We start from the raw sequence: 15,622 nt of genomic DNA, 5'->3' as shown, positions 1-15,622 counted from the left end.
CAGCGATATAGAGGACAAACTTACAGAGAATAATGAAGCAGAAAAAAAGAGGGAGATTAAGGCAAAACACGATTTAAGAATTAGAGAAATCAGTGACTTATTACAAAGGAACAACCTCAGAATCATAGGGGTCCTAGAAGAGGAAGAGAGAGAAATAGGGTAGAAGGTTATGTGAGCAAATCATAGCAGAAAACTTTCCTAACCTGGGGAAAGACACAGACATCAAAATCCAGGAAGCACAGAGGAACCCCATTAGATTCAACAAAAACTGAGCATCAACAAGGTATATCATCGTCAAATTCACAAAATACTCAGGCAAGGAGAGAATCATGAAAGCAGCAAGGGAAAAAAGTCCTCAACCTACAAGGGAAGACAGACCAGGTTTGCAGCAGACCTATCCACAGAAACTTGGCAGGCCAGAAAGGAGTGGCAGGATATATTCAGTGTGCTGAATCAGAAAATTATGCAGCCAAGAATTCTTTATCCAGCAAGGCTGTCATTCAAAATAGAAGGAGAGATAAAAAGTTTGCCAAACAAAAATTAAAGGAGTTTGTGACCACTAAACCAGCCCTGCAAAAATTTTAAGGGGGACTCTCTAAGGGGATAAAAGATGGAAAAAAAAAAAAAAAATATATATATATATATATACACATATACACATATATACATATGTATATATGTGTATGTGTGTATATATATATATATATATATATATACACACACACATACATACATACCAAAAGCAACAAAGATTAGAAAGGACCAGAGAACACCACCAGAAACTCCAACTCTACAAGCATCATAATAGCAATAAATTCATATCTTCCAGTACTCACTCTAAACATCAATGGACTCAATACTCCAATCAAAAGATATAGGGTAATGGAATGGATAAGAAAACAAGATTCATCTATATGCTGTTTACAAGAGACCCACTTTAGACCTAAAGACACCTTCAGATTGAAAACAAGGGTATGGAGAACCATCTTTCATGCTAATGGTCAACAAAAGAAAACCGGAGTAGTCATACTTATATCAGACAATCTAGACTTTAAAATAAAGACTGTAGGGGCGCCTGGGTGGCGCAGTCGGTTAAGCGTCCGACTTCAGCCAGGTCACGATCTCACGGTCCGGGAGTTCGAGCCCCGCGTCAGGCTCTGGGCTGATGGCTCAGAGCCTGGAGCCTGTTTCCGATTCTGTGTCTCCCTCTCTCTCTCTGCCCCTCCCCCGTTCATGCTCTGTCTCTCTCTGTCCCAAAAATAAATAAACGTTGAAAAAAATAAATAAAATAAAATAAAATAAAATAAAATAAAATAAAGACTGTATCAAGAGATGCAGAAGGGCATTATATCATAATCAAGGGGTCTATACACCAAGAAGACCTAACAGTTGTAAACATTTATGCGCCAAATGTGGCAGCACCCAAATATATAAATCAATTAATCACAAATATAAAGAAACTCATCGATAGTAATACCATAATAGTAGGAGACTTCAACACCCTACTCACAGCAATGGACAGATCATCTAATCAAAAAATCAACAAGGAAACAATGGCTTTGAATGACACACTGGACCAGATGGACTTAACAGATATATTCAGAATATTTCATCCTAAAGCAGCAGAATATACAGTCTTCTCTAGTGCACATGGAACCTTCTCCAGAATAGACCATATACTGGGACACAAATGAGCCCTAAGTAAGTACAAAAAGATTGAGATCATACCGTGCATATTTTCAGACCACAATGCTATGAAACTCAAAATCAACCAAAGGAAAAAATTTGGAAAGGTAACAAATACTTGGAGACTGAAGAACATCCTACTAAAGAATGAATGGGCTAACCAAGCAGTTAAAGAGAAAATTAAAAAGTATATGGAAGTCAATGAAAATGATAACACCACAATTCAAAACCTCTGGGATGCAGCAAAGGCAGTCATAAGAGGAAAGTATATAGTAATCCAGGCCTTCCTAAAGAAGGAAGAAAGATCTCAGATACACAACCTAACCTTATACCTTAAAGAACTGGAAAAAGAACAGCAAATAAAACCCAAAGCCAGCAGAAAACAGGAAATAACAAAGATTAGAGCAGAAATTAATGCTATCAAAACCAAAACAAAAAACAAAAAACAGTAGAACAGATCAACGAAACCAGAAGCTGGTTCTTTGAAAGAATTAACAAAATTGAGTAACCACTAGCTAGTTTGATCAAGAAGAAAAAGGGAAGGACCCAAATAAATAAAATCAAGAATGAAAGAGGAGAGATCACAACCAACACAGCAGAAATAAAAACCATAATAACAGAATATTATGAGCAATCATATACCAATAAAATGGGCAATCTGGAAGAAATTGACAAATTCCTAGAAACATATACACTACCAAAACTGAAACAGGAAGAAATGGGAAAATTTGAACAGACCCATAACCAGTAAGGAAATCGAATTAGTAATAAAAAATCTGCCAAAAACAAGAGTCCAGGGCCAGATGGCTTACCAGGGGAATTCTACCAAACATTTAAGGAAGAGTTAACACCTATTCTCTTGAAGCTGTTCCAAAAAATAGAAATGGAAGGAAAACTTCCAAACTCTTCCTATGAAGCCAGTATTACCTTGATTCCAAAACCAGACAGAAACCCCACTAAAAAGGAGAACTATAGACCAATTTCCCTGATGAACATGGATGCAGGAATCCTCAACAAGATATTAGCCAACCGGCCCCAACAATACATTAAAAAAATTATTCACCACGACCAAGTGGGATTTATACCTGGGATGCAAGTCTGGTTCAATATCCACAAAACAATTAACATGATCCATCACATCAACAAAAGAAAGGACAAGAACCATCTGATCCTCTCAATAGATGTAGAGAAAGCATTTGACAAAATACAGCATCCTTTCTTGATAAAAACCCTCAAGAAAATAGGGATAGAACGAGCATACCTCAAGATCATAAAAGCCATATACAAGTGACCCAATGCTAATATCATCCTCAATGGGGAAAAACTGACAGCTTTCCCCCTAAGGTCAGGAACAAGACAGGGATGTCCACTCTCGCCACTGTTATTCAACACAGTATTGGAAGTCTTAGACTCTGCAATCAGACAACACAAAGAAATAAAAGGCATCCACATCGGCCAGGAGGAGGTCAAACTTTCACTCTTCACAGATGACATGATACTCTATATGAAAAACCCAAAAGACTCCACCAAAAGCTGCTAGAACTGATTCACAAATTCAGCAAAGTTGCAGGATATAAAATCAATGCACAGAAATCGGTTGCATTCCTATTCACCAACAATGTAGCAACAGAAAGAGAAATCAAGGAATTGATCCCACTTACACTTGCACCAAAACCCATAAAATACCTAGGAATAAATCTAACCAAAGAGGTGAAAAATCTATACACTGAAAACTATAGAAAGCTGATGAAAGAAATTGAAGAAGACACAAAAAAATGGAAAAAGATTCCATGCTCCTGGATAGGAAGAATAAATATTGTAAAATGTCAATACTACCCAAAGCAATCTTCATATTCAATGCAATCCTTACCAAAATAACATCAGCATTCTTCACAGAGCTAGAACAAATAATCCTAAAATTTGTATGGAACAAGAAAAGACCCCGACTAGCCAAAGCAATCTTGAAAAAGAAAACCAAAGCAGGAGGCATCACAACCCCGGACTTCAAGCTATACTCTACAAAGCTATAATCATCAAGACAGTATGGTACTGGCACAAGGACAGACACTCAGATCAATGGAACAGAACAGAGAACCCAGAAATGGACCCACAAACGTATGGCCAACTAATCTTGGACAAAGCAGGAAAGAATATCCAATGGAATAAAACATTCCCTTCAGCAAGTGATGTTGGGAAAACTGGACAGCAACATGCAGAAGAATGAACATGGACCACTTTCTTACACCATACACAAAAATAAACTCAAAGTGGATGAAAGACCTCAATGTAAGACAGGAAGCCATCAAAATCCTCGAGAAGAAAGCAGGCAAAAACCTCTTTGATCTTGCCCGCAGCAACTTCTTACTCAACACGTCTCTGGAAGCAAGGGAAACAAAAGCAAAAATGTGAACTACAGCGACCTCATCAAAATAAAAAGCTTCTGCACAGTGAAGGAAACAATCAGCAAAACTAAAAGGCAACCGACAGAATGGGAGAAGATATTTGCAAACAACATATCATATGAAGGGTTAGTATCCAAAATCTACAAAGAATTTATCAAACTCAACACCCCAAAAGCAAATAATCCTGTGAATAAATGGGTAAAAGACATGAATAGACACTTCTCCAAAGAAGACATCCAGATGGCCAACCGACACATGAAGAAATGCTTAACATCACTCTTCATCAGGGAAATACAAATCAAAACCACAATGAGATTCCACCTCATACCTGTCAGAATGGCTAACATGAACATCTCAAGCAACAAATGTTGGCGAGGATGCAGAGAAAGAGGATCTCTTTTGTACTGCTGGTGGGAATGCAAGCTGGTGCAGCCACTCTGGAAAACAGTATGGAGGTTCCTCAAAGAACTAAAAATAGAACTACCCTATGACCCAGCAATTGCGCTACTAGGCATTTATTCAAGGGATACAGGTGTGCTGTTTCGAAGGGACACATGCACCCCCATGTTTATAAAAGCACTATCAACAATAGCCATAGTATGGAAAGAGCCCAAATGTCCATCGATGGATAAATGGATAAAGAAAATGTGTTATAGATATACAATGGAGTATTACTTGTCAATCAAAAAGAATGAAATCTTGTCATTTGCAACTATGTGGAAGGAACTGGAGGGTATTATCCTTAAGTGAAATTCAGAGAAAGACAAAAATCATATGACCTCACTCATATGAAGACTTTAAGAGACAAAACAGATAAACATAAAGGAAGGGAAACAAAAATAACATAAAAACAGGGAGGGGGACAAAACAGAAGAGACTCATAAATATGGAGAACAAACTGAGGGTTGCTGGAAGGGTTGTAGCAGGGGGGATGGGCTAAATGGGTAAGGGGCACTAAGGAATCTACTCCTGAAATCATTGTTGCACTATATGCTAATTTGGATGTAGATTTAAAAAAAAAGTAAATATAAAATAAAAATAAAAGACACACAAATATAACAAAGAAAAGAAAAGAAAGAAAAAGAAAAGAAAAGAAAAGAAAAGAAAAGAAAAGGAAAGAAAAGAAAAGGAAAGAAAAGAAAAGGTACTGAAGGGGTGCCTGGGTGGCTCAGTCGGTTCGGCATCTGTGTTCGGCTCAAGTCATGATCTTGCGGCATGTGAATTCAAGCCCCAGGTCGGGCTCTGTGCTGACGGCTCCGAGCATGGAGCCTGCTTCAGATTCCCTGTCTCCCTCTGTCAATCACACTCTGTCTCCCTCCGTCTCTCAAAAATGAATAAACATAAAAAAAATTTTTTTTTTAATTTAAAACAAAAAAAGAAATGATACTGAATATGACACCAACAAAGAGCTGTTATAGTTTTTTTACTTTGATCTCTTTTATAGAAGGTGATAATAATCTGTGGAAAAGGCTTTACTGTACCATGCCAATATACTACAAGGAATATTTCAAAATAATACAAAAGTGATCCACAGACTTGACTATGTGAAGATCAACTGATCCAAAATGGTTTTTTCCTTAATTTTTCATAGTAATTGCCAAAAGTCCAACAAGCTGATTTTTCAAGAAAGATCATTCTAATAACTTTGAGTGTTCAATCCGTGCGATGGTCCAGTCAGGCTTTACTCCTTGTGTAAACTCCCTCTGAAATCTAGGGAAAAAATTACAAATAATATGAATCTTACATTAGTCCAAATACTTCTTGGATAACTATATCATTTCCAAATGTACATTAGAGGCAATTTTTAGCAACAAGCTAATGGTTAATCATAAATAAAAATCAAAACAAAAAAGTTTAATTTACCAATTCAATCAGGAAAAGTATCATCACAAAATTAGAACATTTTCCACTAAAATGAGAGCATGCACAGAGGAGGGGCAGAGGGAGAAGGAGAGAGAATCTCAAGCAGGCTGCACGCCCAGTGATGGTGAGATCATAACCCGAGCTGAAATCAAGAGTCAGACGTTTAACCACCCGACCTACCTAGGTGCCCCTAAAATGAGTATTTTTAATGAACTGATATATACTCCAACATCTACCAGTCCTTGAGAGAAACTTGGGTATTATTCTGTTGTTAAATACTAGCTAGAACATATGCCTAATATGAGGAAGAATAAATTGGGCTATGGTGATGGAAAGGGTATTTTAGTGGAATTTTGGTTATATACATTAGATCAATCTTGAAAATAACAGTGTTTATGAGCTGCCCATGGCCTTAGTAGGGAATATCAGAGGAATCAAAGGTGAGTATTGATTATATTGTTCTTTAATTACAAGTGATATCTTTAAAAGGAGATGATTCTGTAGATTGAAGTATTTAAATATATATTTTATATAATTACAAATAAAGCAAAATTTAAAAAAAGAAAAAAAGCACATTTCTTTCAAATAAAGTGAAAAAATAAGGATACAATTCCCTTTTACCTTACTGAAACAGAACAGATTTTCTTAGGTCATTTTTGGGATTTGTTATTTTAAATTAGGTTTATATACTTTCGGCAACATAATAGTATTCTCTTTTAAATATTAAATTATGTCTCCAGTAACCTGCTTGACTGGTTCACTGTTCCAAATTTTATCAGCAAAAAATACATGATAGTGTCTCTTTTAAATACATTGCTAACCTACTAGATAGTACCTCTTTACAGGCAGGAACTCTTCATTTTTGTATCTGAAACCCTAACAGGGTATTTGATAAATAGGGAATGATCAGTAAATGTCTAGTGAGTGAATCACCCATGTGCCACCTGTGGCAGATTTTATTTCCCGAGTAAGGTTATAACCATACGCCCCATCCCACATGCTCTTCTGCAATGGGACCCTGCTATTGCCCGATAAAAAGTGGAATCTCTCCATGTCCTTTCAACTGTGTAGGTCCTATGACTGCTTTGACAGGTAGACTAAGGTGGAAACGATGTTCCGATCCTGAGATAGCCCTTTACCAGACTAGCTGACCACCTGGTAAAACATGTGAACAGCTGGAGACTGCCACAGGCCCAAGCCATGAAGAGAGGCCCTGGGGAATGAGACATTATGTGCGGAAGCCAAGGAGCACCAAGCGGGGCACGTGTGAGTGAAGAAGCCATCGTGGAAATGATTTCTCCAGCCCTTGCCACCCTGGTTGATGGCAGGTGAAGCAACGAAAACCTCATGGCTGTGCCTTTCCAAAATTCCTGAGTAAAGCAGCAGACAAAATAAATGGCTGCTTAAAGTTACTGAGTTCGGGAGTGGTTTATGACACATCAATAGACAGCTGAAACACCTTTTAATTACATTCAGCAGCATTACCTCTTTCTAATTTCTCAACACTTCTGTTTCATATCCAGTATGCCTTTATGACTTTCTCTCTTCTTAAATAACTTGTCAAATTTCAATGCTTTTCTTCCTAAAGCTCCCTTTAGCTTTCATACCTTCATACTTCCTTCATACTACCTTCCATTTTCTAGAGAAAGGAAACAATGAGATGGGATTAGACTTACTCATAGCTTGCACTAAGAAGTTGTTTAGTTTCCACGTTCTGATCCCCCAATTTAACCTGGAATACACTGGCTCCACTTAAAGTTTCACTGGGGATGTTGGCACTGGTTAGATACCAAAAGCACATCAGGATGTTAACAAACTTCCTTCCTTAGAGAAAAAACACACACACACACATACAAATACAAATCACAATAATCTATCATCCATATATTCAAAATGAAATTAGAAAGTGGCAGTAGCTACACAAGTTTGTATAGATCCTATTTTGTACATATTCTAGTCTAACTAGAATAACAAAGTAAGATACTTACATTGACTTCTTCTTATTTTTAGAAAATTCTCCTAGGGTTTATGACATATTTACCTTCTCTGTATCTCAGAAATAATAGTTATGATTTATTGAACATGTACTATTTACCTTCATTCACTCTGCTATGTGCCTAGTGATTCTAACAAGGTCCTGGGTTAAAATCAAGTAGTGACCATGGTGCTGAGATTTAATTTGAAATGTTAGGGAGAAGAAAATATTTATCACTAGAAGTACCTATAGAAATGTTTCAAGTTAACATGCATATGAAAAATGTTTAACTATTAAAGAGTCCTATATCAGAACTGCCTTGGAAAGTATGTAAGCAAAGGCTAGATTTCCTGTGTGCCTGGCACATAATACATTTGCCAGTATTTGTAAAAGGAACAAATGAGTCAATAAATTTTGGGGAATATTATAGGGAAAAATGTTTGCATTGGACAAGGAGAAAAATGAGATAACCAGTAAAGTTCCTTTCAATCTTTTTCATTATCTCCAAATAAATCCAATTTGGGAGTTCCACAGTTAATCTTACTTTCAAAACAGTCTTTAACTGATATTTTTTACTTTTTACTCCTCATTCTTATTTAATCTACAGCTAGACATTTAAAATGTTCAATTGTTTCCTTCAAATTAGGAAACCTGAAACATATATTTTCTATTTGAGACATGATAGCAGCCTTAGACAATCGTCATCAACTTAAGTGACAATATCTTCTCTTGTGAATGAAATAATAGTAGAGGAAGGTGCTTAGATAGAAGGGCTTAAATAACTATTACCATATCTTAACTCTTTTGTAGGTAGGTCCTTAAAGAATGAACGTATTATTTTTCTTGAATTTCTAAACATATCCACTGTACCAACAAAACCCCACTATTTCATGATTATCCACTAGTTTAGCCTATCTGGGCAATTATTTATCATTTAAAGTTGACTATGTTCCAGCAGTACCTTTCTCATCATAGTAAATGGAGATGTCTCCTGTTGATGTGTATACAATTTCATCTATGTCAGCAGCAAGGGCATTTTTATGGTTATCAGGTAATGAAGTAACCTTTTCCTTCAATACATGTAGCACCTAAGTATGGAAAAAAGCAAACCATAGTTCACTTACTGAATTTTCAAAAGCCTTTCAGTAAGCAGATGAATTCTTTATGGAATGAATTTTTCTAAACCTACTTTTTTTAATGTTTATTTATTTTAGAGAGAGAGCATGAGCAGGAGAGGAGCAAAGAGAAAGGGAGACACAGAATCCAAAGCAGGCTCCAGGCTCTGAGCTGTCAGCACAGAGCCCGACATGAGGCTCAAACCCACGAACCGCAAGATCATGACCTGAGCTGATGTCAGATGCTTAACTGAGCCACCCCAGCACCCCTAAACGTATTTTTAAATTTACTACATTTACTCATAATCAAAAGCAATCCTGAAAGGCATCTAATTGTTCAACAGGTAATTCCTACAGAACATTCAGTACAAAAACAAGTGTAAGACATCGTATTTACTTAGCTATACCTTAAGTAGCAAGCATTCTATGCTTTTATATGACCCAAAGTACCCAAAAGTAAAGATACAAGGACTCTACTTTGGCTGATGGCACACATACTACTTTTAAGCATAAATAAGGGTAATGCATATCATTCTATTGCAAGAGAGTAATACACTTATTTTTAAAGGAAAATTAAAAGTATACTTTACCTCTTTGGCCACAAGTTCTTCCAATAGATCAAATTTACATTGTGACAGCAACTTGGACACATGAGCAAAAGCCTTTTAAAAAAAAAAGGTGAGGAGTGGTAATCATTATTTCAAAACATCATGCAAAGTACCATACAACATACAATGCTCATACTTAATTAGCTTAATATCACAAAGACTATTTTATGATAAAGGATAAACAATGTCAAATACTATGATATGCTTCAAAGTTGCTTGGCTTGTCTCTTCTCATATGGCCTTCCCACATATACAGTAGTGAGCTGATTGCCAATTAGGTAACCACTCTTAGGACCTGGGAAAAGATGGTATGTGTATAAACATAACTCTTCACATAAAAATCCTCCTACAGAATTCCTTTTAAAATAATAATGAAGTAATCACTGTTATCACTGTAATGACTATTATATGACCCCTCCCCCTTCCCCAAGAACCCAAAGAATTTTGTAAGTAGTACATTCTACATTGTAATGGGAGTCTGGAGATCTGGGCTGCAATCTGAACCTCATTAAGATAGGGAAGGCAGGTTTGGGAAAGTGGGAGAAAATATAATGAGTTTACACAGTCTAATACAGTGAGATGTATGAGATCCCATTTAAAAAAATATTTTATTTATTTTTGAGAGAGAGAGAGAGAGAGAGAGAGAGAGAGAGAGAGAGATTATGAGCAGAGAAGGGGCAGAGAGAGACACAGAGAATCCCAAGGAGGCTCCACTCTATCAGTGCAGAGACCAATGCAGGGCTTGAACTCATGAACTGCAAGATCATGACCTGAGCCAAAACCAAGAGTTGGATGTTTAACCAAATGAACTACCCAGGTGCCCCGATATCCCATTTTAAAGTAGGGAGGAACCAACTACAATCCTCCATATTTTTAGCCGTGAGAAACGAAACTCTGTATAAGACCTACCTGTTTTCAAGTAGCTTTCAGTCTACTTGAGAAGGGAGGCAAGTAAACGGACAAGTTCAAGAATTATGACAGGGGCAAGAACAGGATGACTTGAGCAGAAGCACCACTTAAGTCAATCTGGGAGGACCAGAGAGGGTCTCTTTTTTTTTTTTTTTTTTTTCAATATACGAAATTTATTGTCAAATTGGTTTTCATACAACACCCAGTGCTCATCCCAAAAGGTGGAGAGGGCCTCTTAAAGGAAGGAACATCTCAGATGAAATGTGAAGAACTGGCAAGACAAAGCAGGTGCAAAGGCATGTCAGACAGACAATAATTGTTTGGGATGGAATGTTATGGGATGAACTGTTTCCCCCGAATTCATATGTTGAAACCCTAACTCCCAGTACCTCAGGACTGAATTTGGAGACAGGGTCTTTAAAGAAGTGATTAAGTAAGATGAGGGGGGGCCTTAGCCCAACCTGACTAGTGTCCTTATAAGAGGAAATACTGACACACAAAGCACCAGGGGCACATGCACACGGAGGGGGTGGGGGGAACAAGAGTAAGGACACAGAAGACAGCCATCTGCAAGCAAAGGAGAGAGACTTCAGAAGAAACCAAACCTATCAATACCTGGATCTTGGACTTCTATCCTCTAGAACTGTGAGGAAATAAAGTTCTGTGCCCCAGACTGTGGTATTTTGCTACGGCAGCCCTGGCAAACAGACAATAATAAGAGTTGTTGAATTTTCAGAAAATGCATATATCCAAATGGATTCCAGGACCCCTTGCAAACATGTGAGAGGCCCTCAGGGTTCAAAGACACTATCTGTATTAATAAGCCTTCGTGTGAGGAAGACGGGTGGTATTTAGGTAAGAAGAAAAAAGACCATAACGATCATGGTGAAACCCAACCACTACATTCTAGTTTGTATGGCCAAGGTGTGATGTTCGTGTGGCCTAAGAAGATCACACCTGAGCAAACTATCTGATCAGATAATAACGATCAGGAGGCTGCTCTGAGAAGGCTTAGATGATACAGGATTGTCTAACCTAAAGAGGCTAGGAAATAGCCTATACAACATGCAAGAAGATACAGGAAGACACAGGAAAATAAACACTATATGATTAATGTGGTTTGATGGCAGTAATAGGGAAGATGGATCATACGCACATATCAATAGTGTGACATTGTGATATGAGAAGAAAATATACACTTGTTCTCTGTTCCACCTCCTGGCACAGAGTTCCTAAAACAAGCCCCTTTCAACCATACTAGAGTTCAGGCTAATGAGGTGACTGTTGTCAGAAGAACCAACCACGTGATCAGAGGGTTGAAACTTTCAGCTCCACCCCTAGACTCAGGAAGGGAAGAGGGGCTGGGGATTGAATTAATCACGAATGGCCAATGATTTAATCATTCGTGGCTAAATAATGGAACCTCCATTAAAAACCCTAACGAAGGAATTAGAAGAGCTTCCAGGTTGGTGAACATGTGGAGATGCTGGGAAAGTGGTGCACCCAGAAAGCACGGGAGCTCCATACCCTTCCCACATGCCTTGCCCTATGCATCTCTTCCATCTGGCTGCTCCTGAATTGTATTCTTTCTAAAAAATTGAAAATAGCAAGTAAAGTGCACTCCTTAGTTCTATGAGCTGTTTTGGCAAATCATGGAACTTGAGGAAGGGGAATGTGGGAACCCTCCATTTATAACTGGCCAGTTAAATGGAGGCCTGGACTTGTAATTAGCATCTGAAGTGGAGTCAGTCATGTGGGACCGAGCCCTTAACCTGTAGGATCTGTATTAACTCCAGGGAGTTAGTGTCAGAACTGTCGTAAGCTGCCCTGATGAGGCATTGATGACAAGGAGTATCTAACCTAGAGAGGCTTCTAAGAAATAGCCTTCTTTTTCATAGAAAAGGACAAAACTTAAGATATATAAGAAAACATACAGGGGCGCCTGGGTGGCACAGTCGGTTGAGCGTCCGACTTCAGCCAGGTCACGATCTCATGGTCCGGGAGTTCGAGCCCCGCGTCAGGCTCTGGGCTGATGGCTCAGAGCCTGGAGCCTGTTTCCACTTCTGTGTCTCCCTCTCTCTCTGCCCCTCCCCCGTTCATGCTCTGTCTCTCTCTGTCCCAAAAATAAATAAACATTGAAAAAAAAAAAAAAAAAAAGAAAACATACAGTATATGATTACTGCTGTTTGATGGCAGTAAGAGGGAAGATTCCATATTATATGTACATATTAATGGAAAGCAGGGTCTGTGGAGCTAATAAAGCTATAGCACTGGACCACATATTTCCCTGGCTCATGTGATGAATAAAAGCTTATTCAGACCATAATTAACCTTCTCAATTTCTAGTGACTGGAGGACCAAGACTGCTTATAGACAGGGTGACAGGACATTGCTTACAATGCATCCTTGAGCCAACTGTTTTATCATCTGTAAAGGAGGATTAGACTAGAATGGTCCTGAAGATGCCTTTTTGTTTTCATGTTCTCTGATATAAAAAAAAAAAATCTGAATGAACGTGCTCTAATGATAACTTGATATTCACAACCCAAGATAACATTTTATTGCTGAGAGGTTAGATTAAGGAGAAAGGGCAAGTGGAGCCCATGAGAGTAGATGAACTAGCTAAGGCTTTTGCATCAGATTATTCCTAAGCCCTAGACTTTTAAACCCATGCAAAGAAGACACAGTTGCATTATTGCATAAAGAGATCTAGTAGGGTGAAGGTTTTTTAGCCATGTCCTCTTAAATCTTAGGTGTTAAATAACTAATTTGCTTGATATAAAAGGTATGTTATAAGTAACCATTGGTTTAAAGGAATTGATAAATATTTGCCATGGATGACCCAACATTCCTTTTGGAAATCACAATGGTTAAATGCACAAAAACTGACTTAGATGAGGCAAAACGTGTATACAGACTGGCTGATGAAAGGATGGAGATACTACTTAATAGCAAGGATGAGGGCAAAAATAGCTAATAGCTGGAGACCAACAGGATCAGAGAGTGGCTAAAAAGTGTCCCATGCTCCTCTGTGTTCAGAGGAAATGGGGTGTAAGACCTGATTCCTGCCCAAGAAGGGGAGAGGATTTCCATTCCTCATTGACACATAAATGAGCTGGTACAGTCATTTAATATGTTATGAGGCACACAAGTTCATGTGTCGTCAGTGGGCATTGTGGAGGATAGTAGTATCACACCAATTTACCTCTACATGACAAAAGATTTGGAGAACTGATATAAGCAGAGGTTTACCACTTATAACGCTATTAATCAAGCCTGCCTTTTGCTTTTTAACTTTTTTATAAACACATGAATCAGTCAAGAGTTGACTCAGGGAAGCAGGAGGCAGGAGTTAATATTGACACTGATTATATGAAGTTGGAAACATTTATTTATACAATCAGTACTGCGAAATAATTACAGTTATAGCATAAGTTTAAGGTATATGGCAGTATGAACTGGGAAATAAACTATGGCTTCTATTTATCAACAGTTCTGAAGTGTTTGGGAATGACAAACTCTCCGAGGGATACGAAAGACATTTATAGATGGATTTTCATCCTAGAAAAATGCATGTACACAAGAAAATCCGTAAATAATCTCAGGACCCAAAGTGACTGTTATGGGACAAGGGTAAGGCAAGGTATTATCAGCCACTCAGAAAGAAAGAGAAAGAAAAGGGAAGGGGTCAGGGTTATGAATCACCAAAGGCTATTTCTCAGTGTGTAGGATGTTATGCACTTATTAGCGACCAGGCTGCTCAGCAAATTCTTTGAAAGGGTAAAACTCCTTATCTCTAAGTTAGTCTTTAAAGAGTATGATGGGGGAGAATTCGGGGGTAGGGAGATGGGCTGGGGAGCTCTGCCAAATGGCTAGCAGGAAGTTTTGTTTTTCTACCTAAAATTACATTATTGCATTTGAAAATGCTACCTTATTTACTCTTCAAAACGATCGCATCTACTCATTCATTTATTCAACTAACATTTGTGGAGCGCCTGCTATGTGCCAGGCATGGTCTTCTTAATTTTGCAGAAAGTGATGTTCAGAAAGATAAAACCATGTAGCTTTTAGGTGGCAGAAATGGGCTTTGAATCGAATTCATTTCTATCGGATTCAAAACCTGTAGAGCAGAAAAAGGAATTGGAGGACTTCAGCTGGTGGAACTGGTGTCTCAATCGAACCCCTCTTCCTCCTCGGCGACCGTGCAAACGTAAGAAGCAGCTGAATTTTAGTCAAGAAGTAGCGGAGGGCTGTGTCTGGGTCACTACCCACTTTGGATACCTTGGGACCCAGTGAGGAAACCTCATCGCTAAACACTTTTTGCATGGAACCGCTGAATGCAGGAGAAGCGAACAGGTCACCCCCAAGCAAATGAACAAACCTGCTTCGCTCCCTCAGAGAATTCTGCGATGCTGAACTCTTGGTCGAAATAGGCCCAGATCAGGAAGGCGTAAATTCGAGTCCGAACCCAGTTGATGGGGTTGGAGAATCCCAGAATGATCATCTTGGTTTTCTGGCGCGGCTGGGGCTGCTCCTCGGCGCTGTAGCTGCGCCGGGGGTAGGCAGGGAAAGCTGAGAGGGCTGCGGGTAGTCCCGGAGGGCTGAGCAGGGGACGCTGCGGGCCCCGAGCGGGCAGCGCCGAGGCCCAGGTGACTCGAGGAAGCGGGACCGGTCCGGAACCGAGGCGGCGGCGGCAGAAGCGGCAGAGTTCAGCCAACGGCGGTCTCGCCTCGGCTCCACGGGGAGTCCGGGGTCGGCCGGCCCCGCCGGGCAGCGGCGGAGCGAGCAGCAAGCGGGGCAAAAGACGAACAGCCAGCGCCATCTTTATGGCTTTTCACCCCAGTCCCTGTCTGTGCCGTGTCGAATGAAAGTCGGTGGGAAACCAGCTTGGCCGCATCCGGAGGAGACTAGAGAGTGAATCTGGCCGGTTGCTGCCACCTCTGGTGAGTCGGCCTCACTCCGGCTCTGCGGCACGCAGCTCACGCGGAGGCCCTGTGGCCCCGGGCCCGGATCTCCGACCAGCCGCTCTAGCGAGTCGAGCGGCCCCGCGGACCTTTTCTCTCC

At 39.5% G+C, this 15,622-nt stretch overlaps 1 protein-coding gene across 7 annotated transcripts in view; it reads right to left on the bottom strand.

The window, feature by feature from the left end:
* MAIP1 (matrix AAA peptidase interacting protein 1) overlaps window positions 1–15,592 on the bottom strand; it is a 39,183-nt gene extending 23,591 nt beyond the window's left edge. Inside the window, exons 1-5 of one of the 7 annotated variants that reach the window (XR_006713080.1) lie at window positions 14,940–15,589; window positions 9,632–9,703; window positions 8,888–9,014; window positions 7,628–7,729; window positions 5,495–5,798 (exon numbers count right to left, since the gene is read on the bottom strand). Coding sequence is in view for 4 of the 7 variants with exons in the window: in XM_045480645.1 (XP_045336601.1) it covers window positions 5,720–5,798; window positions 7,628–7,775; window positions 8,888–9,014; window positions 9,632–9,703; window positions 14,940–15,380 (867 nt within the window). In the remaining 3 variants the exon portion in view is untranslated. Of the gene's footprint in view, window positions 1–5,494; window positions 5,799–6,076; window positions 7,591–7,627; window positions 7,776–8,887; window positions 9,015–9,631; window positions 9,704–14,939 lie in introns of those variants that run through there. The other 6 variants (XM_045480645.1, XR_006713082.1, XR_006713081.1 and 3 more) reach the window with 6 other exon arrangements.
* Between the last annotated feature and the right edge of the window lie 30 nt (window positions 15,593–15,622).

The sequence above is a fragment of the Leopardus geoffroyi genome, chromosome C1 (genome assembly GCF_018350155.1).
Source record: "Leopardus geoffroyi isolate Oge1 chromosome C1, O.geoffroyi_Oge1_pat1.0, whole genome shotgun sequence".
Taxonomy (NCBI): Eukaryota; Metazoa; Chordata; class Mammalia; order Carnivora; family Felidae; genus Leopardus; species Leopardus geoffroyi.
Note: the sequence above shows the minus strand (reverse complement) of the source record. Positions and strands in the feature narration are given on the sequence as shown.